Source organism: Propithecus coquereli, unplaced genomic scaffold (assembly GCF_000956105.1).
Source record: "Propithecus coquereli isolate 6110/MARCELLA unplaced genomic scaffold, Pcoq_1.0 Scaffold94, whole genome shotgun sequence".
NCBI lineage: Eukaryota > Metazoa > Chordata > Mammalia > Primates > Indriidae > Propithecus > Propithecus coquereli.
Window position 1 is genome coordinate 240796 of NW_012155729.1, and position 27528 is coordinate 268323.

The 27528-nt window shown below is 53.3% G+C and overlaps 1 protein-coding gene across 1 annotated transcript in view; it reads right to left on the bottom strand.

Moving 5' to 3' along the window:
- Positions 1-27528, bottom strand: part of DIP2C (DIP2 disco-interacting protein 2 homolog C (Drosophila)) — a 114409-nt gene that overhangs the window by 56671 nt on the left and 30210 nt on the right. The window contains exons 5-14 of the mRNA XM_012664942.1: positions 25064-25273; positions 21934-22068; positions 20481-20600; positions 19234-19431; positions 15914-16005; positions 14339-14449; positions 10720-10843; positions 10258-10367; positions 9979-10081; positions 8936-9000 (exon numbers count right to left, since the gene is read on the bottom strand). Of these exons, the coding sequence (XP_012520396.1) occupies positions 8936-9000; positions 9979-10081; positions 10258-10367; positions 10720-10843; positions 14339-14449; positions 15914-16005; positions 19234-19431; positions 20481-20600; positions 21934-22068; positions 25064-25273 (1268 nt within the window). The remainder of the gene's footprint in view (positions 1-8935; positions 9001-9978; positions 10082-10257; positions 10368-10719; positions 10844-14338; positions 14450-15913; positions 16006-19233; positions 19432-20480; positions 20601-21933; positions 22069-25063; positions 25274-27528) is intronic.

A 27528-nucleotide genomic window follows, 5' to 3' on the forward strand; every position in this document is an offset into this window, starting at 1 on the left:
CAGGAGTTTGAGGTTGCTGTGAGCTAGGCTGACGCCACGGCACTCACTCTAGCCCGGGCAAAAGAGTAAGGCTCTGTCTCAAAAAAAAAAAGAACACAAACAGTAAATGAGGAGATTTAGAGAAAAATGAATGCCCAGCGTGAACGGGCAGCTTTGCAAAGTCCTGACCTAACCCCCACCACGGAGAGTTTCCTGGATGCCAGACGTGCTTTGTGGTCAAACGGGCGGAGGGAAAGGGGACCCCTTGCTGCTGGGGCCAGGCCCTAACCCTAACGAGCAAGGGGGCAGGGTGCGACCTGGAGCACCCGGCTCATCCACTGGAAGCTGTCCTCCTCCGTGGAGTCCGGCCTCTGCTCCGCCACGATCACGATCCTGTCGTCATGGAGGACCGTCACCGAGAACACGGCTATCCTGCGGGGACAGAGGAGCGGGGTGAGCGGGCCTCGGGGACACTCTCCCAGCAGGAATCCCACAACCGTGATCGGCCGCAAAGCGCAGGAGATGCAGCTCCAACCACCACTCCAAAAGCCACTGCAAGAACGGCCGGGGGCCACACACGCCCTCACGGCGCCCGCGGGTCAGGGGCAGGGGGGTCAGCGCACGACCATCAGACCTGCTGACGTCAGGGGGCCACCTCACTCGCATCCCAACCTCCTCCACGTCAGCAGCAGCTGCCCGCCGGGGACCGCTGCCTTCCGCCGAACACCCCTGCCCGCATGGCCAGCACGCAGCCGCGAGCGCGACAGTCCTGCGCGCTCTGCACAGACGGCTGTGGTTTTTCTAAAGAGGACTCAGAGGCGGCAACGGCACATCCAAGCGTCCACCTTCTCCCTCTTCCACGAGCCTCCAATGAACATAAGGTTCTAACGCAGCTACTACTTCCTTCAAATTAGCGAAAAACTCAAGAGCCGTAGCAGCTAATCCAAGAACTACTGAGCCTCTCCCTTGTGCCGGGCAAGGTGGGGAAGAGGAGATTGGGAGAGGCGGGAGTTGGTGGCGTCAGCTCCTCCGAGCAAACCTGTGACTCCACTACTGGTTCCTTCCGAGCTGCATCAAGGTGAGTATTCGGACCTTTAGTTTGTGGAGTTATTTATTAAAAGTAAGTTTCAGACGGACAATATAACTTACAGGGAAAGTGAGTGAAAATATTTTCATGGGGCTCAGGAAATTAACACAAAATCTTGTGCATTCAGAACTAGCTGAACTCTCAAACGTCAGAGTCCAGCTGCTTCAACTGCACAGAAGGGGAAACTGAGTCACGATACATGAGGCGTCTACGCAACTGTTGAACTCTTCTCACCCACGTGAGAAGCACGGTCTACAGAAAAACGTGCCCGATTCGCTCACAAGCGCCACCGACCTTCCTCTGTAGACGAACTTCATGGGCTCCACGGCCAGCGCCGTCGCCACGATGTCATCGGCGTTGTGCCTGCGGCCGCTGACCACCATGAGGCCGTCCATCTTGCCCACCACGAAGACGAGCCCCCCGGGACCGACGAAGCCCAGCAGGCCTGTCCTGATGAAGGGGTACTCGCTGATGGGCGCCCCCGAGCTCGTCATGGGGAACACCTGGGGACACAGCTGCAGTCACCTCTCACGGCCGCGCCCGGCCCGAGTCCACCTCCTGAGCAACCTGCCGGGGCTGCCGGCTCCCAAGGCGACCGCGGCTTCCTCCCACCCACGGGCCCCAGCAGAGGCTGAACCGGCCCCGCACCTCCAGGAAGCGCGGGAGCCTCACGCCCGCTCCCCTCCCACAGGCCCCGGAAGGCGGAGCCGGGGACACCCAGACAGCACGACCCCATCTGAGGGGGGGCAACGAATTCTCTCATTTGTAAAACCACAGCACAGAAGTAACAGAGGAAGAACCAAGGTGCATTTTAAACGGCCCACGTTAGCTATAAAGTAACTGATCCCCGTTCATTAAAATGCTACCCTTCCTTGTCGGAAATACACTGAAAAGAGAAATATACAGAGGAATCAAATCAAACGGAGTTCAGAGTCTAAACCTCTTTCCCTCCGACCCGCAGGGGCATCTCACAGAGGGGTGGGTCTCGCATCCAGCTCTGGCGATGAGGGATATTCTAGAAAGTTGAATTCACGTTCCACAAAGCCAGCCCGGACAGGCACCACGACACACCTGTTCAGCCACAACCAAAGCTCTAAACGTTGGGGAAACGTGTCCCCACGGGGTTGACGTTTTCTCACGTGTGACTCAAATACCGCGCTGCCCCCGAGGCCGGGATCGCCGGGTGAGAAGATAAAAGTTCTGGGAACCCCAGGACGCGGCACTGAACACCGAGCCCGTGAGTCTAACCCTCAACGTCTCTGCTCACTGTGCAGCACACGTGTGCACCCCACACAATGCCCGCCGCACACGCCTCCGCACACGTGTGCACAGCACACATATGTGCATACACACACCTGCCACACCCCCACAAATGTGTACACACCACACACACTTAACGCACACGTGTTCAAGTCTCAGGTCCACACCGGCCACGTCTAGCTTAGCTGAGAGGCTGTAGGGGCGGCCAGTGGCCCTCCCCAGGTGAAGTTGTTCACGCACACGCATGTACATGTCCTGCATCACCCACCTCTCGCCTGGCACTTTTGCTAAATAGGAGAAGGTGAGTAACAAATTTTAAAAGGCCCATTTTTACGAAATCATGATTATTCTTTCTTGACGCCTGTTATAAGGTCAGAACGATGCTGATAACATCACCAAAAGCCATAGACAGAAGATGGCAGGAGAAAGGAAAACTGTGTCAATTAACACAAACACGTTTTATTGGACGACAACAACCCGCTCACATTTCCCACCCGCTGCCACGCACGGGCCGCGCCGTCCGGAGGCCGCCCCGGGGCGGGGCTCGCGGAGCAGCTCCCACCTACCTCGAAGGTGTTCTTGGTCATGCCGGAGAGGCCGTAGTAGGAGGTGCCCGTCGCCACCGCGCACACGCAGAGCTCCCCGATCTCGTCCGTCCTGCACAGCTGCGGAATCCCGTCCGGCTTCACCGAACACATGATGGCTGGAAGCAAATGGTGCACACGCGTGTTAGAGCCGGCGGGGAGGGGGGTGGGGAAGGAACGAACGAGTAAGAGGAGGACACGCGAGAACAGAAACTGCGCGTGTCTCCGTCGGCCAGCCACTCGCGTCCCCTAAAGAGAGTCGTGATTCTTCACGCTGCGGGAACACGTCACGCTGCACAGTTGTGACGTTGATACGCAGTTTCGAGTGCTTTGATTTTAACGCGTGAATTACACGTAAGGGGAACAGCGTCTGTCACTTGGACGTGAGGGCGGCACGCAGAGCGAATGCAAGGGCGTCCGCTACACGCGTGTTGGCGGCAGCACGGGTGTGACTTCCAGGATGCACCGGAACTCCGCGGATCAGGCAGCGCAGACACTCCCTTCGGTCTGTCGACGCTTCTCTCCCCCGAACGTGGCGTCTGAGCTTCCGGTGTCTCATGGAAATTCGATCTTTGATTTCAAATTCCCCGTAGGGCGAGTCCTTCAGAGAACGTTGCTCAAAGGCTTCCGCGCGTGACCCGATGACGCTGACCGTCTGCGGATGCCCCGGTGTTCGGGAGGGAGGATTTTCATGGTGTAACCTCCAGAATCTTTCAACGAGTCCATCGTGGGGCTCTACTATTGACTTCAAAATGAAATGTATTTTTTAAAGAAAGAATCGGAGCCAGGAGGCCTGGCCGAGTGGCCGTCTACCCTCCAGGCGCGACTCAGGCTGGGATCTCTGTGAAGTTTCCTGCACATGCTGAACACGCGTGACCAGTGCTGCTCACGCTGGGCGTGGCCGTCCTGCTACGGGGGCGAGACCACACCTGCGCGTGGAGGGGCTGGTCAGGAGAGCCAGGCTCCGGGCGGGGACCCCAGCTCCATTTCGGGGGCAGACAGTGAGGAGCCTAAATGCCGACACCTGTGGTCCCGCAACGACGCCAGGGCCCAGGTGAGCGCACTGCGCAAACCACAGGGCGGCGGGTCACACCCGTGGCCCCCGGGAGGTGCCCGAGTCACTGCGTGGCAGGCGAAAGGCAGGTGGGGCCCTTCGCCCAGGCGGTCGTCTCTGTGAACCTCTGGAAAGGGTTTCTGTGACTTTAAAACAACGGCTTAATTGCTAAAAACGAGCTTCACTGATTCCACAGACTCACGTTCCTGGGATTTCGCACACATCTGCGAAAAGCCTCGGGGAAGGCCAGCCGGGGAGTCGGGCGCTGGCGGGCACGTCCTCCGGGTCAGAGCGGGGAGAGCCGCCCGGGCACCGTGGGGCAGAGGGTTCGTGGTGCCATCCGCGGAAGAGCGCCCCGGGGTCCCCGTGCGCAAAGAGGCCTCGTTCTCAAGCATTCGGGGCTTTACTTCGTCAGAGGAAGGAGCACGAGGCCTTAGGTGTTTGAAGCTAACGAAGATGTCAGGAGACTGGAAGTGAAGCCCGAGAGCTCACGCCAGAGCGACGGAGGGACGGGGTGACGTGAGACAGGCGAGCGCTCAGCCACCGATCAGCCCACGGGACGAGGGTCAGGATCCCCGCCCCGAAACGCAGCGCCCCCCGCCCCAGGCCCACGCTCACCTCCAGGCATCACCAGGCCGACGTCCTGCACCGTCAGCACAGACAGCTTCTCCTCCGAGTCCACGCGGATGACGCCGTAGGTCAGCCCGTGCATGGAGAGCACGCCCCGGCCGGGCGGCTGGTTGCTGTCGTCTGTGGGCCTGTAACGGCAGTTTGCGTCTGAGTGTGCGCAGACAGAGCAGCACAGCCACGGAAGCGCACGTCAGCCGCACACCCAGGGCACTCTGAGGACGCCAGCCAGCCACGCGGTCAAGGAGCCGCCATATTCTGTTTAGGGGCAGATGGCGACACGTCCCCTAATTCTACCTCTGAGTTCCCAGGACATCATAAAATCTCTCAGACCCAACCCTCTGCCTCCCCCTGAGGCCGCCCCCTGCAAGGTCTGGCTGGAAAGAGGCAGAATCGTCTGAGAACGGCACGACACGGTGACCGTCTAGCTTGGTTCAGACGCACACCATGTAGCTCACGCCCAATTTCATACAGAAGAATCCGAAGTAAGATCTACGCTATGCCCTTCTGCCAGCCGGCTTTAAGGGAAGCTATTTGGACGACAGGCATATGCTGCACAATGCTCTGTGGGTCAGGGGAGAAGAGGTTAATGAAGCGCAGTCTTCGAGAGCCCACCGTGTTCACAATGGCTGCCTGAGACCAGCCCTCCCATTCCACTCCTCCCAGGCTCCCAGCTCATGCCCGCATGGGGCTTTTGTGCAGCTTTCCACCTCTACCCAGAACATTCTTCCTGCAGATGTCCACGTGGCCGTCCCCCGGTCTTCCGGGTTTGGCTCAGATATGGGACCTCTCGTCACTTCACAGAAACACACCCGCCCCACACCCCGTCCCCAGATGCCAACCTTTCCAAGGCGGCAGCGTCTGTTCTGTTTGCTGTGTGTCACCCTGGAACAGCATCCAGTAATAAAGATCTGTTCACCGAATTAGTGAATAAATAAACTATTTCCAAGATTGTGGACATTTTTTCCCTGAAAAGTAAAGATTCTCTAATGTGGTCTAAGGGGGAGACCACAACTTAGGTCAATACTAAATTTGTTTCTATAATTTTCCATATACTCATCTTTAATGTAGTTTTGAGATCTAAAAGTTGGACTATAAATGTAAGTTTGCTGTTTAACTTTAAAATATTACGGTTTATAGCAAACCTAAAGATATAAATGGGGTGACGTAAAAGCTAAAATTTGCATAAGGAGATCTCGTTTGAATTAAGTAACTGGTGTATTTTTTTTAAAAAGCATAAAAGAGTCTGGAAATAGAATTATTCTACATGTAAGAATCAAAAAGGGCAGGGCTAACCAGAAAGAAAGTGAAGTCAGCCGAAATAATAAAACCCACAGGAGGCCACCTGGACGCACTGAGCTCAGAACGCTGGAACGTGTAGTACTCTGGCCTCTCCTTTCCCAAAGACTCCAACAAACCAAAACTTGGAAATGAGAACAAGGGTGTTCTCAGTGGTTCTGCCACAATTTCCTGACGCTACACCGTCCTCTATGGAGGCTCAATGTGAAAGTGAGAAACCGTAAGCTTCAGAATCTATTGTGGGTTGAACCGCGTCCCCCACGACAGAGAATCGCTTGTACCCGCGACTGCAACCTCATCTGGAAACAGGGTCTTTGCAGTACGCGCCTGGCTACAAAAACCTCACGCCGCCCAACATCCCAAACTAAACCCGAGACCGACGGGAGGGAATGAAAATCTGGGAAACCTGCGAGGACGAGACATCACTGATCCGTGTACCTGTGGACCGAGCTCCCCTCACCCAGGAAACGCAAGGAAACGGAGGTGAGAAACGTTTTTCTAAAGAATGAATCTGCACTGGTCCCAAGAACCCACACTCCAGCACGTGGCAGAGATAAGCGCGTCCCCAAGGGCCGATCTCACGTGAACTGACGTGACACGTACCTCCGGATGGCCACGGTGAGGGCCTCTGGCGAGCTGGCGCAAGGACAGATGACCTCCTGTCGAAGGCCTTTGCTTTGGAAGACGTTGAGAAACGCGTCACAAGAAGAAATGGACCCTGGAGGAGAGAGGACAAGGGTCGGAGGGCAAGGGTCGGAGGGCTGAAGCACCCACGACACAGAACAGGTGGGCAGTCGGGGCCGGGGCAGCGCAGAAACACGTTCCTTTAGGGCGATTCACCATTTATGCTACGAAGAAAGACAACAACCCCAACTTACAGAACTCAAGAATGCAACAAACGCAACGTCTACACTGTAGATGTTTCTGTAGACGACAAGCTTCCTTTGCTAACTTTCCTGAGACTTGCTCCACTGTCTCCAGGACGCAAGTCCTGAGGGATGGGCGAATCCGAACGTGACCCAGAGAGGACACACTCCCCTGTATTTATGAGACTGAGGCATAGTCACCGGGAGCCAACCGCTAAGCCAGTCCCAACACGGCGGTTTACCTGCCGCATGCGAGATGTGCAGCTCTGCACGGTTACAGGTAAACACGTTTACTAAATTAGTTCGCGATTTATGGAATTATTTTGTAAACAAAAGGATTCTTTATAAAACGTATCTGCTCACACGCCTACATCTGCGTATCGGGAACTCAGGAAAGTTTGCAAGTGTATACGTTCCATGGTTGATAAACGTGGTTAGAAACATTCATTCCTCCATTCAGTTTACTTTGCTTCTGGCTTTGCGTCTCCTCCCCACAGAAACAAGCCAGGTCCGAGCTCCAGCCGACTGAAACATCTCTCAAGGTGTAGTGACAGTTTTCTGTGGAACTAATTTAGGTTGAGTGTCTTTTTGTTACGGGATGTCATAACGAAATCCCAGTGATAATTTACTGATCAACAGTACTAGAGACCATGAAATAGTAATAGTATTTCTTGAGCACTTACTACGTGCCGAAGAACTATATTTAGGGGTTACTTCATCTAGCCCTCGTAAAACTTATGATTTAGGTACCATTTACGGCTGGGGAAACAGAATTAAAAAAGGAGCTCTCTCTACAGAACTGAGATGTTTCTCCTCTTCCCACGGCCGTGTGCCGGCAAATGCCTCGCTCCTGACTGTGACGCTACCGCGCCTTCGGGCTACGGCGAATAATACCGTCTGGTTATTTTAAGACAACTTCTTTACTAAGACACAGATTAAAAAAAGAAAACTCGAAGTGCAAAGAATGAGAGCGAGAAGACGGGGGCCTCTCGGGACAAGTTCAAGTTCGCGGCAGGCCCCACTCACAGGGATTGGCTCCGTCGGCCACGATGAGCATCCGCAGAGAGGAGAGGTTGACGTCTCTCTGGTCTCTGTGCGCCACCAACGCCCAGTGCATGTCCCTGGATTTCACACAGGCCACTTTTGCTAAGAAGAAAAGCAGAAGTCTGTTAACTCGGGCCTCGGCCCGTCCCACGCCGAACACGAGGGGCAGCCACGATCACAGAGGAGGGGCGCGTGAGCTCTGTCCCCCAGACCCCAGGGCCACCGACCTTTGTACTGGCAGACCTTCTGGATCCAGGAGAGCGGGTTCACCTTCATCAGCGAGTACGGGATGCTGATCACGTGCATCATGTTCATCACGCTCTGAAGGGGCGACAGACGCCGCGACGTGAGCAGGCGGGCACGGCGCAGGGGGACACCTGCTCCGCCACGGTGATGGGGGGAGGACACGGAGGGCCGGCCGGCGGGGATCAGGCAGGAGAGGACCTCGTGGGGGAGCGGAAGGCTGAGCGCGGGGGCAGAGGCTGCAGGCGCCGCCCGGGCACGGCCCGCCGGGCAGAGACCCCGAGGCTCGCCCCGTCCCCTCTGCCCTTCCTACACCACGCCTGGCAGAATCGAGGAGTTTAAGTCCAAATCCTCTTTTAAATAAGACCTTCAGTTGAATGATCATTTTTAAATGGACTTCCATGTTCTGGAAGCTTAATTCTTCCTAGCGGGTTATATTAATTTTTCTCTTGCAAAATTAATTTAGTCAATTAAATGTTACCCTGGAACGTAAGGGACCGTGGAAAGTCCGTCTTAATGACACTCAGACTTCCGTGTGGCTTTGCTGGACGCAGACCAGGACTCCTAAAGGAGCCATTTCTCTTTCACGGGTGACCAGAATAAACTTAAACACCGGCCAGCACCTACGCGCCGTGGCCGGAACCTGGCACACGCCGTCGCGCCCTGCGGCAAAGCCACGGGGACCGCGGACAGCGCGCCGGACCCAGTGGGCTCTGCGGCGTCGGGGGCTCGTGTGCTGCCCTGGGGGGGCGGGGGCGGAGCGAGGGGCCCGGCCTCTCTGCAGAGCCACCGGCTCGATCCGGCGAGCGCCCGAGGGAGAAGACGCCGCCGCTTCCCGCCCAGGAGCTGTGGCCTGCCGGGGCGGCGAGGGCGAATTTCGGGCCCCACTCACCGTCAGAATCCCGTGCCAGAGCCCGACGTCCTTCTTGAAATCCAGCACGTTCACGATGGTCTCCGCTGCGCGGCAGAAGGAAGCAGATTTTTACTCGGGACGGGCGGCGCGGACCACGACGCGGCAAAATCCAGCGTCACGTAAGGGGGGAGCGAGGGTCTTGGAAAACATCGTTTCCCCGTGTCTGGGCAGAAATTCTGCCCCCTCCAGGCTCAGACCCACCCGAGGGTCCCCGGGGAGCGCGAGCTCGCCACACGGCTCCTGGAACCACGCTCCTCTTTCACGTGCTTCCCCCCTTCTTCTCCTTCTCCCTTCTGATTAAAGATTTCTCTTCACCTCCCTCGGGAGCGTCTCGCAGGAAGGGAGGTGCCTACAGCCCCCGCGCCTTGCATGTGGGGACGGGTGACGCCGGGGCCCGTGTCGCTATCAGGCGTCCGCGAGGCTGGGTGTGGGTGGCGAGGGAGGGGTGGGGGCTTGGGGACAGGGACAGAAGACGCCTCGATGACCATCGGAGGAGGGCGCTAAACACACGCAGCCCGGAAACGATCCCCGTTACGGATGCGGCAGCGAAGCCGAGAGCCAGCCCCGCGCAAGGCCCGGCTCCCTGAGGTCCCGTCCTCGTCCCCGAGGGGAGTGAGCGCCTGCACTGCCCGCCCTGCGCGCCACTAACGCCACGTCTCCCGCTCTCCCTCGCTCCTCCCCGTACAGCAGGCGCCTCCAAGAAGAGAAGTCTCTTCTCCCTGTCCCCGACCCTGTGCGTGCGTGGGACGGGCCAGGCGAGGACACGGCCTCACCAGGAACCAACCCCACGGGACCCCGACTCAGACTCCAGTCCATGAGCCGCAAGGACACGCGTCTGCCTGTCCGGGATGTCTCATTACGGCGGCCGAGCTGCCGCGCCAACTCAGCGAGTGACAGTCAGTGCGCTGAGCGTAAACCCAACCCCCCGATGGTGGTCTCTGCTCCGCGTGTCCCTGGGGACAGGGCGCCTCACGGAACCCCGCTCCCGGGAGCCGCGGTCTGGCGAGGAGGGGCCACCCCACCTTCCGTGTAGCCGCAGGCCTGCGTCAGGGCCTGGCAGTGCGTCAGCAGCGCGATCCTGGTCACCGTCACGCCGAGCACGCTCCCGTCCTTGCACGTCTTATACTGGAAGGAGACAGACGCGGGGAAGCGCGTCGGACGGCGGAGTCCCGGCCACGTCCTCCGGCCGTCCAGCCCCACGAGGCGCCGAGTCCCCGGACTCTGGACGTGCGCACGTGTCGCAATGCACGTCAATCCCCCCCGGAACACGCGTGGACGCGCGGGCGGCGTGTCCGGCTCACCTCGATGTAGGCGGTGTCGTTGTTGGCGTCTTTGATGTGCGGGAACCAGTCTCGCGGCGGCTTGGAGAGGTGCTTCGACTCCGTGACGAACCACAGCAGCTTCGGCCAACCTTGGAAACCAGCGACAGGCTCTTTTTAGGGACGTTGCCCAGGAAGCGGGTCTGCAGGGCGCCTCTCCCCCCTCACGGCACAAGCTCAAACCCCACCTCCGGCTGGACCGAGTCTCCGGCGCTTACGCGTCCCCTGGAGCCTGAGACACCCACAGAGCACCCAGGCCTCCTCCGCGAACCCGCGGCACCCCACAGCCCGGCAGCCGCGGCGTCACCAGAGACGGCAGCACGCGGGAACGTGGGGCTTGGAGGCGAAGCAACAGGCGTGTCCCCCACCCCACCCCCCAGAGAGAAGCCGGTCCCCCGACACCAAGGCCGGGACGGGCGCGAGCTCCGCAGCTCGCCGGCGCACCTTTGAACTGCGGGATCTCCCCCGTCGGGCTCTTCGGCAGCCCTTTGTGGCAGGCGTCGCTGGTCAAGGCCACGGTGACTCCGCAGCTTCCCAGCAGGAACCCGATCTGCTGGCTCCCTGCATCCTGCGAGGGGAACAGCGAGAGGAGTTGAGAATCCACCACACGGCTCCAGAGCCGGCAAAACACCGCCCAGGCTTGGGTACCGGGAGGCGAACGAACCCCCAAGCCCCTTCTCTCTTCCTGAGCCAACAGCGACTCAGGGCACAGACTCTGGACTCTGCTGGCCTGGCCTCAGTTTGCTCATCTGTAAAATGGGTGCAAAGTTGTGAGGGATGAGCGGGAAGAGTGTGCGGGAAGCACGCAGGGGTCTCGTCAGAAGGTCACTGTCGTGTCTCCTTCCAATTCTATGAGGCCGCAAGACAGACTCATCCTACGGAGCAGAAAGGGCTGAGGACACGCTCTGCCTAACACAGTTGAGCGCCCGACTGTTAAAACACCTGAAGACCAAAGATGCAGCAGGTACGTCTGGGGCGGGTGCCAGGCCAGCGGATGGAGACGGGTCACCCTCTCCCCACCGTGAGCACGTCGCGTATCAACAAAATAACTGAAGCGCTGAAACGAGCCACTACTGGGCGGCAGGGCCCTGGGGGACGGGGCTGTCCTCGCCAGCCACCCCACGCGGGTTCGCGGCCAACGCGTCCGGCTGCCCTGCGGGGACGGAGGAACGGCCACATCGGTCCACTTTCTCCACTGCCAGGTGAGGGGTGGGGCAGACGGTTCTCCCCCGGCTTCCACGGCCCCCACCCCCATGCAGGTCACACCGGTGACACCTGCGTCCCGAGGGTCCCCTCGGCGTAAGGAGAAATCCCAAGAGACGCCCTGCCCTGCCCCCCAACCCGGGGCCACAGAGCCCCCTCCTGAGACGTCCCCCGCTGCCCCGCCTCACACAGGGAACCCGATGGCTTCTCAGGTGCAAGAGGTGCCCTCGGCAAAGGGGACTGCCAGGTGCCCCCCGTCCCCGGGCAAAGCCGTCCCCTTCCCCCAGCACCACTGAACGGCCTCATCCCATCTGAACACCGTTAAAAAGGTTTCTAACACGGTTAAAATGAGTGGTTTATATCAGTCTCCATCTGAATAGTACTTAATTCCATTATTTCAAAGCATCTTAAAAATATGTCACGGGGACACATTTCACGCCCCAAGCGACGGCCACCTTTGCAGAACCTGAAGTTACGCCTCACGTTCTCAGATCATGGTATTGGCACTTGTGCCACCCAGAAGGCAGTGCTAGAACATTCCTCAGGAAAATCAACCCCCCCCCTTTTCCGCCCAAATACTTCCTGTGAGAACCAACCCTGGTTGGGAAGACACTAGGCTAGACATTTAAAATAGACAAATCTGAATTATACGTGTGAAGGGGAAAAGATAAATAATCGTTTCTCCTAAGAACAAATGCTTCGTGTCTGGTGACTGAACCGTTCACAACTGGTCTCCGTGTTCTCGGCAGCCTTCGGCTTCCCCCAAATCATCATCTCGCCGCTGCTCAGAGAACTCGGAGCATTTTCTGCAGAGCCTCTGCCCACCGAAGTAAGTAACAAATGAAGAGGAGCATCACACACCCCTCATCAGATATCGAAACTGGGGTTAACAGTGGCTCCGATTACCCAGCAGGACATAGCTGTCACGCTTAGCAAAACCCCAATCCTTCCACTTTTCTCCCCCGCTGTTGTGAAGACCACGGGACACAGGAGATGAGGACGCACTTCACCGGATGTCTGACGCACACCTGGAGTGCTGGCTGCAAACCACGCAGGTTCTCCACACCTGGTGGAGGGAGCCTTGGGGTCACACCTGCAGCCCTGCCAGACATGCGGGCAACTCGCTGGTTTTGCTCATAAGAAATTAACATAGCAATCGCCCCTCCCCTCCGTTTCCGTTCTCTCCCTTCCTATCTGCAAAAGAAAATAAAAATCTCGGCACTGTCACCCAGTTCCTTATGCAAAAGGGGAGGTGACGGCCCCAGGCCCCACAGATGTTCTGTAAGGACATTCCCTGCTGGCCTGCCATAAGGACGTGCAAATTGTCACCGTGGGTCTGCAGGCTACGCCCAGCAAAGCTGAGGTCTGTTTGACGCCACAGTAGTGACGAGATACAAGTTTACCTTCACAGGTACAGCTCAGGCAGCTCAGGCACGCTGCCCCCCGCCCAGGGACCTGAGCATACCCAGATGCTACCTTCACTCCTTTTTTCCCTTCTGACATTTGCCTTTTCTTATGTAAAGCGTAGATCTTCCTGGATCTCACCAGAATGTAACCATTTTCTCTTAGTACCTCCAGCCCCTTTTTTCTCTCTCTGTAGGCCCCACTCCCCTTTAAACACCGAAACTCCCAAATTCCCCTCCGGAAAAACGGCCACAGATTTGTCGTGGTTTGTGTTTTTCCCGGGCGTATCTTCAACTTTGGCTTCATAAACCTCCGCTGATTGAGATCTTTTTCTCAGTCACTTATTCTGGGTCGACACACGGAAGGGGCAGAGTTTGGAAGGCAACCGTGTAACCTGCACAGACCGCAGAGTTACCCATGATGTGCTCCGAGGCGCAGCAGCCGGGTTTCTCAAATACTGAATCAACAAATTTAACGTGAGAGTAGCCACAGAGACAGTGGAAGTTTTTTTTGGCAACTCAGCCTGGGCTACAGTAATCGCTGCATTTTGAAGCTAGAAGAGTCACCCCACACAGTTTGCTCACTAAAGATGAGCGAAAGGAAGCCCAGATGAGCCGAGGGTGGTGTCCGAGGGCACGTCATCCGCCCAGGTTTGGGGCTGTCCCTCGGGGTGGCCAACTCCTTTCTGCAGTGCCAGACAACCCTCTTCAGCGAACCCAGCATCAGCTCTGCTAGAACCTCCTCCCTGATGTTTCTTTTTTAAAGTTACTGTAACTCTGCCTTGAACATGAACAAATTATCCACACGGTTTGAGAAACTTACATCGATATGTAGCATGTATATGTGCAACTCTGCTTTCTTTAAAACTGAACGAAATGATAATTATAATAGCAAGTTTAGTTATTTATTTTAATTATAGACTAAAATATGACAAATCATAGGTAAAGTTGGGACTGGATAATGCCAAAACACCTGAACAAAAGCAACAAACCTCCCCCCAAAAAACAAGTGTAAAAACTATCATTCACCCAGATCCTAGCATACATGATACTTCTTGACTCTCCTTCCAAGGCTCCTCCTATACCCAGCCCTACTGTCCAAGTGAATCTCATATACCCAGCCCTACTGTCCAACTGAAGGATGTCCTCAAACACCTGCTTTACTGACTGAGATTATTTAGCTCAATGTTCTGCCACCAAATAAACTGAAGCTCCACCTCTGAGGAGCGGCACATCCTGCGGTTAGGCCGCGCCATATGTGCTAAAAGCTGCTCCCTTCGCTAAGATGATGGAGGAAAACCTGCAGACCCCAGGAACAGTGAAAACATCTCAGCGCATCTGGATCCACACCCGGCCGTGGTGAGAAGCCGTTTTCTAAAACTACGTCTGCAAATTTTCACACAGCCGTGCTGGGCTGTCCCCTCCCTCTGATGGGCCTTAATGAGCGAGTTCTTTACCTTTCTCGTGAGCGGCACTTCGATGGGCACGGGCACGACTTCCGCCAGCAGGCAGCCGTAGAACGCTACCATGAAGGCCGCAGGGTCGTTGTTCGGGAACACCAGTGCCACCTGGAGGGACGGCCAGACAGCAGGATTAAAATTCTAAGAAAGAAGGGATGCTGGAACGAAAATCAGGTGCTCTACGTAAAAATGCATTTTAGTAAGACCAGTTTTTTAATAAGCATCATATGCTTTTTCTTTAGTTTATGTGAAAGACAAACAATATTAACGATGGTCATCTGCAAAACTGAACACCTTTTCCCCCTGCAATCTGTACTCATAGCATTTCCATTAAATTTTCCTTTAATATTTGAACCAGTCACAAATCCCGTGTTATTGGTGACTCCATAGTGATTGCAGCATGATACTATACAAATACATACACGTTTAACTTTCATGAACCCGCATGGCTTCCTTTCATTTAATCCTCTGTATTCCTTTGGTATTTCACTGTACATAATTATTCACAGAGCAGAACAGGCATCAGCAAATCAGAAGCTGCAAGCCCACACTCCTAGCTGAGGCCTCTCCTGTTGAACTGATGCCCATCTTCTTCCTGACTCTCCTTGCAAGGCTCCTCCTATATCCAGCCCTACTGTCCAAGTGAATCTCATATACCCAGCCCTACTGTCCAAGTGAATCTTGTACACTCAGCCTTACCATCCAAGTGACTCTCCTATACCCAGCACTACTATCCAAGTGACTCTCCTATACCCAGCACTACTATCCAAGTGACTCTCCTATACCCAGCACTACTGTCCAAGTGAATCTCCTATACCCAGCCCTACTGTCCAAGCGAATCTCGTACACTCAGCCTTACCATCCAAGTGACTCTCCTATACCCAGCACTACTATCCAAGTGAATCTCCTATACCCAGCACTACTGTCCAAGTGAATCTCATATACCCAGCACTACTGTCCAAGCGAATCTTGTACACTCAGCCCTACCATCCAAGTGAATCTCCTATATCCAGCACTACTGTCCAAGCGAATCTTGTACACTCAGCCCTACCATCCAAGTGAATCTCCTATACCCACCACTACTGTCCAAGTGAATCTCGTACACTCAGCCCTACTGTCCAAGTGCATGGCTTTAGCTCCTTTCTACACCATTTCCTGGTACCTGACCAACAGCTACAGGTTCACATTTTCCCCCGAGAAGCCTTCTCAGATTCTAGATCCTCCTTAAAATAAAAAAGATCTCTTTATTTTTCCCAAAGAATTCAGCTATATCTCTACTGCCTCTTCTTAGGGATCTTTATCACTTCCCAATTTATATAAAAGCTAATTATCAATGTGTCTTTACAGTGTTTTGATATTACAAGCTTGTTAAAGGCAGGCTTCATGTGTGGTGTGTCTTTTTACCTGCCATAGCTCCTACTACGACATCTTAAAGCCCTATTCAGCTTAGCCATCATAGATGCCTTTTCCAAAGCCTAGGAAGATGCTCTGCATTAGTTCAGCCACCCACAGGATGTGTCTGTAATTTTTATGCTCAGGAATGATGATTATTCTGAGAAAAATCGCACTTACCCTGTCTCCAGGCCGTACCATAGGTTCTTGCTTTGTACCTAATTTGTGCAGAATATTGTAAGCTACCTTCATGCTTCTCGTCCACAGTTTGCCTGCCAATACGAATGACAAAGACTAAATTGTACCATGCTACACACAATTTCGGTTACGCAAATACGTGCACATTAAACGGCGTATAGAGCATGACGTCTCCAAATGAAAGTCCAACATGTACATCCCTTTTGCATCTGGTGTGTGTGGCCTGCAACTTACTCAAACTGGGGCAAGAGCAGAAACTGGACATAAAGTGAAAGCAGGAGAGTAGTGGAGGTTTTTAACACATTAACCGCCACGTGACTTGTATTTAACTCATGATAGTTTTGAGCCTGGGGCCTCGTGAAGCATATGTAACTCACCACGTCTCTTTACCTTGGAAGCCGCTTTAACTATTTTTCAAGTTGCATATAACTCATGCACAGAAAATAAAAAATAACACATTTTTCATGAAATCAGAAAAGTTCATTAGAACCTGCACGTTTTATATCCCTGCCTCGTCCACGGCAGACATCAACTCAGCATCATCTGGGCGGCAGTGAATAGTCTGCGATGGAATAAAAATGGCTTTAAAACCTAAAACGAGTTCTTGAATACACAAAGGCCTTTACAACCCAGGCTCAGAGACTTCAGCTGTTAACAGCTTTTCAGAGGAAGTCAAGGTACATCAGAAGTGATGTTAACGCAACCACAGTATGATAAAGTGAGAAGCAATTTTAACTACTTTGTTTCAATGCAATCACCATTTAATCCTTTTCCTATTCTAAATGTAAAACTAAATCAGAGATTTGTTTACAACATATTTTGAATCAAAACAAATCCTGAATTTGTTTTATTTCATATTGGAATTGCTACCACCCAAATTAGTGTTATTATTCTCTACCTGTGACAGGATTTGTCAACTTCTCTCCCCTTAGTCATTAGGGAGCAAAGAGAATGTTTTATCTGTGACGGATCCAATTCCTAGGACGTTTCTTGGTTCATAGTATGTGCTCAAAAAATGTTTCTTTGTTTTATTAACATCATAGCAAGCTGTGATGAAACAAAGTTACGGTTTGCATTTTAGCCTATTTGTTGAGCACTTAGTAACCAGGCACAGATTTTATTCCTGTTCCTCCCACGGTCGTGAGGTTCTCATCCTCAACAATGCGGTCAGTCTTCCAGACTGGCTGCTTTACAGTTGTGCGGTATTTTATTTGGGGGATGACAGTTTTTTCCTTAAAATAGTCATCAGCCCATTAGACATAACTCAGGGAGTTTACCCCACACACACACACAGAAAACCATATTTTGTGCCTTCAGACCTCTTTAATGTGTATAATGTGAGGGAACTATTATAGTTGGACAAACAATTACAATCCATTTGTTCTAATAGAAAAAAAACCAACGTGTTGTAAATGAACAAGTCAGCACCATTCTAGTTTAAGTTGCAACTTCATTCTCAGCTGAGAATCTTAATGTCGATATCATAAATTCATACCAAAGCTAGTCGACAACAGAGAGCTCGAAAAGGGCAAAACTCTTGAAATACGCCTGATGTTTTTATACTTTATATTTGTCCAAGAGGAAAGGGAGGCAGGGTAGGTGAAGCTTCTGGGGCGGATGGCAGAAGACGCGGCAGCTGCCGCCTGACCGAGACGGAGACGCAGCAGGGACGTCGGCGCAGCCCGATTGCGCGCGAATCTTAGCCTCACGTGGCCGTGGGTGAGAAGTGGGCGGCGGTGCATGGAGCACAGTGCTGAGGGGGAGCCGGGGGGACCGAGGGCTGGACTTGCAGCCACAAGGGGCCCAGCGGCGACAACCACAGACCCACCCGCAGGGCAGGAGGGTGAGGGAAGGTCACGGCGCCTTCCTAGTTCTGGCATCTAAGTTCCTCCAAACACCTGGAGTGTGGTCACGAATTAGAAAAGAAAGAGAAAAGAAGACAGCGATGAAGAAATTGTGGCCTTAGAGCCACCAGCTGTCAGGACCCAGCGATTCCAAGTACACAATCAGCTCTAAGGCTGACCTTGGCCAGAGAGGGTCACACGGAAACGTCTCCCATCTTTCTGACCGAATAAAACCTATTTCCAAGAGCACAATTCAAAAAACACGTGAAGCTTGTCCTTCGTCATGGGCGACACCCAGGATCCATTTAAAACCACCGAATGAAACCACGAAAACACAGGGCCACAAAACATGCGTCCCGAAACCCAAATCCACTTCTGTCCAGAAACCGCACAGGTGTGCTTAGGCTCCGGGACTGAGCGTAACGTCCGGCTCCCAACCTCGATGGATAATGCAGAACTCGATTTCTGTCCCGCCTGCACTCGGGGGCATGTTGGCGTTATATAGAGAAAACCAGAAGGTTAGCAAAGGTCATCTAACCGTACACACACAGACACAACAGGAGCCAATTTGCTCTTTAGTTATCAGGTTAGTATCTTTGCAAGGCTGAAGCGGACGGGGAGAAACAACCGAGCCATCTGCTTTCTCCATTTGTCCACAGAACGAAGAGAAACGCACCTCTGCTACAGTTAACTATCACGAAAAGTTTACAGACTGTACTAATTGTATCGAATGAAGAATTAAGCGAAAGCTTGTTTCTCTGGCTTTCTAAACTATGGAAACATTTTGTTTCTTCAGAGTGATATCTATCAAAGAGTTTAGATGCACATTCTCGAACTACCCATGCTTGCCGAAAGCACGCTTCCCTCCCCCCAAAAATCACATATATGTTCAAGAAGTAAAATCTAACATCTAATTAGTATGATCACTGCTTTAAGTGTCCATTTCTGGCTTTAACTCAAAAAACATGTAACAAATAGTAACTTTTCATACTGAAACCAAATCAACTTCCTATCCTAAAAGAAATTTATTCAGATTCCATTTCTTTCTCATTTTTTTTTTTTTTTGAGAGAGGGTCTCACTCTGCGGCCCAGGCTGCAGTGCAATCATAGTTCACTGCAGATTTGCACTCCTGGGCTCAAGCGATCCTCCCGCCTCAGCCTCCAGAGGAGCTTGGCCTGGAGGAGGTGCCACCATACTTGGCTGATTTTTAAATTTTTTTTAGGGGGTCGGGTCTTGCTATGTTGCCCAGGCTCTGGTCTTGAACTTCTGGCCTTAAGCAATCCCTCTGCCTCAGCCCCTGAAAGTTCTGGGATTACAGGCGGGAGCCACCAAGCCCAGCAGATTCCATTTACCGCTATACCAGAAAGATAAAATGTAAATCGGCCGCCCTAACAGCTATTCGTCTCCGCACACGTGGCAGCGGTTACGCACAGACACGGACAGGCTCACGGGATTACCGTAAGTGAGGATGTACAGGGGCTTCCCGTTCGTGTCCATGGTGGTCAGGCAGGGGGCCTTCGGGGAGATGGTGCCCCACCGCTGCAGCGCGGCTTCCAACGACGGCGGCCAGTTCGTGACCACGCCCAGCTGCTCCCCGCGCATGGCCAGCATCTGGGCCCCTTCCGGCTTTGGTTGGTTTGGATCTGGTTGTTGAACTACGTATGTTTCGACACAAAAGGTTTTCAAGAAAAACACTGTATTAGCACGATGACTCTTCTATTCTTTTTAAAGACGCGAGATGGTTTATACTTCAGGTATAAATTTATTAGCTGACAGAAAACACACTTTCCTAGAATCAGAGTCTATATACTAGCCTCCTGGATGCTAGAAAAAACTCAATCCTTATAATTTCCAAGGCAACCTGGGGATGGATAGCTCAGGTTGATCTGAATACATCCGCAAACTGACGACAGGTACAAGCATACACCGTGCCGTGCTGAGAGCCTAGGGCTGAAACACCAGACTTAAAATTTCAATTATCAACCTACGCTGATGATTCAGGACTCCAAATTGCTCAAATCTTGCTAAATTGTATTTTGCCCTCAAATACTGAGCTGTAGATTTAAATTTGCTACAACTACTCTGAATAACAGAGCACAGAACGAGTATTTTCTTGAAGAAAACCAAGATAAATGCATCATATTTAATAATAAAATACCATCTGCTGAATTCTTTAGATAAGTGAGAAAGTGAAATTATTTCTCCCACTTCTGAAAAAGCTTTGTCTCTAGTTTATATTTGACAATTTCCACCTGCTGGCCAGAAAATCAGCTATGTCTTACTTATGGTTTAATGAATAAGAAAACAAGGAGTTCAGGTGCGACGTGACCAGCAGTTCCCGTATTTTGGTTCAGTTTTCAGTGGTCTGTGTTCAAAGGCTCAAGAGGACTCAGCCACTGCATTTGCAGAGAGCAGAGGAGGAGGGTAGATGACTCCTAGCAGCTCCCCGGAGCTGTGCTGCAGGCTAAGGTTTTCTGAAATCTTGCACGCTTGTTAAGCGGCGGCTTGGCTCACACAACGAACTCCACCAGCGGCAGAGATCTGCCCACAGTGTGGCCACCTACACCCTCTTCTCCGGGTTCCCGCCATCCGGTGAAGGCCAAGATTACCGCTCTTAAAAAATAAAAAGGCCTTGAAGAAAAAACGCCTGTTGTCTACGGGAGCACAGGAGCCCCTGAGGAAAGGGGTTGGGAAAGGTTCTCACCTTCTAACAACTCCTCGAAGTCGTCGACGAAGAATTCCCGCAGCGGGGGCCGTTTGGGCCGCTTGAGGGTATTGACGAGCTGCTGAATCTTTGCGGAGACCCGGCTGCTCACGGGCACCCCTGCAAGAGAGGAACCAGAGACGAAGCGGCCGTCACAATCCGAACAAGCAGCCACAGCATAACGGCCCGAAACCAGAGGTCCCGGCACCGCCCCAGGGCCGCTGCACGGCCCACGCCCTTTGCGCCCGAGACCCGGATACGCTCGCAGCCCAGGGCGATGGCTCGATGCGCTGGGCGGACAGACTCACAGGGCGGCAGCCCCGGCCACGCAGTGAGCGGACGGACGCAGCAGACTCCGACGCTTTATGAGCTGCGCTGTCCTGCGTGGGGAAGAGCCTCGGGTTTGCACACGCGTGACCTCTCCTCTAACGCTCAGGGCAGAATTTGTCGTCTGCAAAGCGTGGCCTTCGTGTTCACGCTGCCTCGGGGAACTTTCTGCTGGGCTCAGACGGCTGGCGAGGCCGTGAGGACCCCCCCACGGCCGCCTGTCGTGAGGCCTCACGGGGCTGGGGGAGCACGCTGCCGGGGACTGGCGCCCGGGAGCTCCCACGTCTGCCCAAGGCTCCCGAGGAACCCAGGGGCTCAGGCCCTGCTCTCTCCTGACAAAGGCCGAGGCCCGTACCTGCTGCCCAGACACGCACCTCAGCAGACTCCTGGCTGCGCGAGCTACTGCACAGCCGCCGACGTCTCTGAAGCCAGGCCTTGTGTGACAGAACAAGCCAGTGTCTACCCACGCCCACTAGAAATACGCCCGTCCTGTGTCGCGTTGATGGCTTACAATGATGAATGTCACGTCATTTTGAAAATCAGCTAAATGAAGTGATGACTGAAAAAGCCACGAAGTTTTAAAATTTCAAGATAAATAATCCAAATCCATGAACGAGAGAGAGGACCCAGATGGCCCCGCCCTATGACATCAAGCACGTCCTCCAAGGCCAACATGGCCCCCGGCAGGCGCCTGTCAACACCCGACTGTGGGCTGGGAACGACCCCCGTGGGGCCCGAGGCCCGGGTAGAGGTGGCCCAGCGGGGCCGCCCGTCCCATCTTGTGCACAAAGAAACTTCATTTCACCGTCAGATTCTACTCTAACTCTTGGGGCCCTGGGAAGGACTGAGGCTTAAGGAAAGTAGAATAAAGCGAAAAATAAAGTCCGAGTCATGTTACTTTGGGTTCAGTGATGCAAACGGCCGCTGTAGTCGGGACGTGCCCGGGTTAAGGGCACAAGGAACGGGGGAGAACCTCCCCGCGGCTGCCTCTCCCCAACCACCGGCACCACCGCAGCCAGCGTCGACGGGACGCAACAGCTCAGCCGTGTATCTGGGAAGCACGTCGGCCGCGGCACAGATAGGGTCGGCTCCCCAGGAGGCCAGAGAGCCTCAGCCCGGGACGTACCATCCCCCGTCTCCATGAGCTCGGCGTTGCCGTACTTGGGCGCCGTCCGGGAGGCCGTGGAGCCCTGCGGCCGCTCCACCTGCACGGCGTGCTCCGAGGTGTACGTGGTCACGTCGGGAGGTGCAGAGTGGTTTTCTGTAAAGAAGCACAGCGTGAGGTTTGCTGACGGCCGTGACGGTCACCCGGGAGGCCACGCGAGCGACGGGGCCGTGAAGACGCCACATCCAGCAAGGGACCTACAGACGGCATCCGTCCTTCTGCAACATAAGATAAAAAGGTTACTCCGAACCGAAGTCTGCCACAAAAGCCAGCCAAAGATGGTCTTTAAGATAACTTATATTGCCCCAAACGGAAGAAAGTTAGGTAAAACTGCAGACGTAATTCATAACGGGAGCCGTGACTCACTGGATCGTTTTACCCCCAATAACGTTCTCAAACAGCCAGCGGACAAGACGGCACGAGCTACGTCTTTGCTCACGGGGACGGCACTTTTCGCATCCGCCACGGCAGGTGCAGCTCAGGGCTGCGCTCTGGAGCCAAAACCCAGCTCTGGACAGTCCCAGAGGTCTCGGGACGCATCACGCTCTGCACATAAGTTTCTTCAACCGTCAAACGGCCCTGACCTCGCAGGGACGCAGGGTGGATTAAATGAGTAAACACGTGCAGGGTTCTTGGGATATTTCTTGAAAAAGGGCGAGGTACCAAGGAATGTTAGGTACGTTATTATTTGTCTTAGCCTGAACGATACTGAATAGTTGTATTCACAAAAACATGCTCATCATATCACGCAGGCTGCAGAGCCGTGGCTGCTTCCATGGGGCGTCAGGCGGCTGCTTCCGTGGGGCGTCAGGCGTCTGCATGGCTGCGACACGCCGCGCCCCACTTCACCCCGACAGAGACCAGGACTCCCGGCTTTTGGGGAGTGTTTCAAAGTGCCTCGTACGCAACGGGTGCTCGAGAGACGCCTGTCGGTGGGTGAGGCGTCGTGGGCTCCCCGGCGCGTAGACGCGGTCTGAGCGCTCGTGGGCTCGGGGCACGGGGACACCGCGCAGATCAGGGCCTCGCCGCAGGGCTCTGCGTCGTCTCAGCACGGCTGCCTGCGGTTCTTCGGGTCAACGCGCAGTGCTTGCAAAGTCAAGAGAAAACCCGCGGCTGCCCCCCCGCAAGCCACACGTCAGGGTCGCTCCGCTACGAGTTTCACCCTTGCTCTCAGGCCCTGGGCCCGTCTCCCGCGGGCAAGGACGGCTCTGGGTCTCCGCGGAACACCCCGCCTGGAGGGAGCGTCTACACACTCCCTCCCTCGTGCTGTTTTCTCGTCAGGCCTCTGATGATCTCAGTAAAAGGTCAAATGCTGCGATTCTGACTTTTTACTTCTTTCGTTTTGCCATAAAAATAACGTATTTTAACTTTCCTGTCCTCATCAAGTCTCATTAGTTTGCCACTGTTTTCTTCCCCCCCAAAATTTCGTCCTTACAGAAAGTTACCAGATATGCTAGGAAAATCACCTTTGCACCAAGTCAGACATGACTGAAATGGTACACGCTCGAGCGTTATATTCAGGTCATGCTGAGCCTTGACATGCACGAGAGCGAAACCGTTTACAGTTTGGGTAAACGTGATTCTCCCGCTGTAATTCTCTCCCGTGTTCCCAGTACAGACTCAGGGAGAACAAGCACAGTGATTAATTTGTTCAAAAATATGCTCTTCTCTTGGTAAGATTCGAAGCATTTCCTTAAAAGTGAACGAAATCAAAGAATCCGAACAGTTCCAAGTGGCAAGGACGGGGCCAGAGCCACCATCCTGGTCCCCAGCACAGAAGACATTTTATTGACTAAAAACACGTAATGGTTACACGTTTCTGTAAAATTTTTAACTCACCGTGATTTCAAATAGAGGTTACTAACTCACGTTAATACACACGTTTCTGAAAACGTGTTAATCTGAAGTTCAATAATGCCACGTGGCGTCGGAATATCCCTTTAAAAACTTTTAAAGGATACCGTTTTCTACCTTTCGCAAGTATGAGAGGTACAAAGGAAACAAATTATTTTTCCCATTTTTTCCTCACTGAAAAGCAAAAGCAGGGAGAAGTGACTTCGAGATTCTGGCAGCTCGGGGAGACTGAGGCAGTCCCGGCTCTCCCGAGGGACGAGCCGTCCACGCCAACCTCAGTCGGCGATGCAACAGGGCACAGCTCTGACTGCCAAGCAGTTACCGACTTAGAAATAAACATTCCAGAGTATCTGTGGAGTATTTAATTCAGTCGCTACATTCACCTGTTTCCTAACGGGTTTTTCAGAGACGAGGTTTCCCACAGTAGCTCGGCACCAGGGGGCCTGAACCCGCATGTCGGGCTGCGTCATCCACGGCACGTGGCCCCTGCCCGCGGCTGCCTTAATGGGAAGGTGACACTGAACCGTAGGCAACGCAGGTAATTTGCTTCACGAAAAACTTTCGTTGTTGAGCTGTTTGGAAATCTCAGTCTACAGCTGAAAGGGCTCAGGGCAGACTGGACGCCCACGGCTGACGGGCCACGGGGCGGGCGTGGCCCGTGCAGGCGGAATAGGTGCGGCTCGTCGCCGCCCACCCAGCCCACGCCGGCACCCCCTAACAAACGATTCTCACTCCACCTTCCCACGCCATCTCAGGGCGACGCTCCCTAACTTCGGGATTTTCCTAACCCAGAGAATCTTCCTCGTTACGGAACCTACACACGAAACGTGAAGTGCCGAGAAACCTGAGCACCTACAGCAGAAAACAGCTGGGGGTACAGCCCCGGCCTCCCCGAACGATCCCCAAAGCCAGGGCAACTCCACCTCAAGATCCCGTCTCGTTCACCGGCACCATTAACGTTTCATTTGGGAGCATCTTTCAGCGGAAGTGAGGAGAAAGCACATGAGCAGACACGGCTGCACGTTTCTCTAAGGAACGAGGATTCCTTTCCAAACACAAAGCCCCAGATTCCCACCGTGGGACAGACCGGGGGGTGAGCCGCAGAGCAAGCTCCCTGAAACAGGTAACCAAGTACCCCAGGGCCGGAGGGCCCCGCGCTCTGCCCGTGGGACGGGCTCTACAGCCTCTGCACAGATAGTCAGCGGACAGCGAGGAGGACAGCCGCGGGCGCACTCACCAATGTGGGTCTGGGCCAGGACGTCCGCCAGCCGGTGGGCGGCCCCGCTGCCCCCGCTCTGCGTGGAGGAGGAGGAGGTGGTGGAGGTGGTGGAGCCGTGCATGGCCTGGCTGATCCAGTGCTCCATGTTGATGCTGCCCTGGCTGGAGGTCGGGGTCCCCTGGGAGTCGCCCTGCACCGAGCCGTCGTCTTCCGAGCCCGAGGAGGTGTCTGGCACAGAGAGAAACGCGCTCGCTGTCTGCCGCGGCAAGGAGGCGGCCCCGTCTCCCACCCTCTCCACACCCCACCGCCCGCTCCCCGCACAGGGGCCGCCCGGCCCACGACCCGGCTCTGAGCATCCATGAGAACTGACGCCACCGTTCAGACACGAGTCTTTTAGTCTAACGACCTCTTCACCCGAAACACCTTAAATATGCTACGAAATGTTTAATCTGACACTATAACCTCAGACAGGGACACACCCGTTTCCTCCACACAACAGCGTGGGAAGAAACCAGGGGTCAGTTCTCTGCGTGTGTGCGCCAAGCGAGAGGGTGAGGCGTGTTTTCTGCATGTCCGGTGCGTGTGCTGCCCTCCTGAGTTTCGGAGTGTGATCGTTTCTACCCTTGTTAGTCCTGAGACATTTTTCTGAGCAATAATTTAAGTTCCGTGTGAGAGTAAGACAGCCACGCTCCTCCTCGAAGGTGGGGATACTGAGGACTTGGGGGCGGGAAAGAGGAAGGCGTCTGCCAGGCCCGGCCCCTCCCTCCCCACGGCCCCAGCCCTGCCCCCGCTCGGTGCACGCGGCAAAGCTCCACGGCACGGCCTTCCACTCTCGGACTGAGCCTATTTACTTCTACAGTATTCATTTCCTATAAGATTTCTCATTACTTAGCTGATTTATTTTTCTATTTGTGAACACTTGATATCTTGAATTGAGATAAAACATTATTTTTTTCATTATAATGAATGAAAATATTTTTCATTTAATAACTTTTCGCTCAGCATCAAAGGTTTGAAGATTGAATTATGGGTGTGGTTGTTGTTTAAACTGCAGTGTGAGAATGACATTTGGGGTCCCACCTGCAGGTGAGTATGAGGTGCCGGGAAGGACAAAGATAGGCAGGCAGCTCTCAAGCCCTCGATGAGAACAGGAGTGATCACGATTAATCTTAAGATGCAGCTTTTTTAACACCACGATAATTGTAAAGAATATTTACACTATCACCACGGTCACATGACCTAGGTTGTCTGGAAATTTTTTAAAAGTTTACTTGTTAAAATTTGTTATGGCCGGGCGCGGTGGCTCACACCTGTAATCCTAGCTCTCTGGAAGGCCGAGGTGGGCAGATTGTTTGAGCTCAGGAGTTCGAAACCAGCCTGAGCAAGAGCGAGACCCCATCCCTACTAAAAAAAAATAGAAAGAAATTATCCGGACAACTAAAAATATATAGAAAAAATTAGCTGGGCATGGTGGTGCATGCCTGTAGTCCCAGCTACTCGGGAGGCTGAGGCAGGAGGATCACTTGAGCCCAGGAGTGTGAGGTTGCTGTGAGCTAGGCTGACGCCACGGCACTCACTCTAGCCAGGAAAACAGAGTGAGACTCTGTCTCAAAAAAAAAAAAAAATTTGTTATGAAAGCAACAATATTAAGAGCCATAAAATTATCTCCTCCCACCCTGCCTTTTAAAAAAAACTTTTACATTTTATAAAAATATGATTTATACAAAATAAAATTTACACATTTTATATATTGAGACTTGAGACTTTTTAGAAACGTACTCATTTTCCACAGTGAGCACAACGCTCTCCCTAGAAAGTCTTCTTACAACCCCTTGTTGATTTTTCATCCTCCACCCTCACCTGCCTTTTCCAAGAAAACTGAAGAATAACATCCCTCATGACGTCGGCACAAAAATCCTCAACAAAACATGAACAGACCATACGAGCAACATACAAAACGGATCATACACCAAGACCGAGCGGTGACTGGACTCACACACCAAGCACAGGAATTCAGGCTGATTTAACATTCAAGAGTGAGTTCATGTCACCCCCCTGTTAATAAACTAAAGGGAGAAAAACCACATGTTATAACCTTAAAAGACATAGAAAAAGTGTTTGAAAATTCAAGATAAAAAACTCTCAACTAATCAGGAACAGAAGAGAATCTCTTCAAACCGTTAAAAGGCATTTGTGAAAACCCACAGATAACACTGTGTTTGCTAGTAAAAAATGACTGAGTCTCTAAGACTGAGAACAAAGCCATCCTCTCTGCCCACTTTGATCCTTACCTCACACCATATGTAAAAATTAACTCGGAAGGGATCACAGACCTAAACGAAAGAAATAGACTATAAAATTTCTAAAACTTCCAAAAGAAAATGAAAATTGATAAATGGGATTTCATCACAATGAAAATCTTGTTTCTTTTTTTGTTTTTTTTTTTTTTGAGACGGAGTCTCACTCTTTTGCCCAGGCTAGAG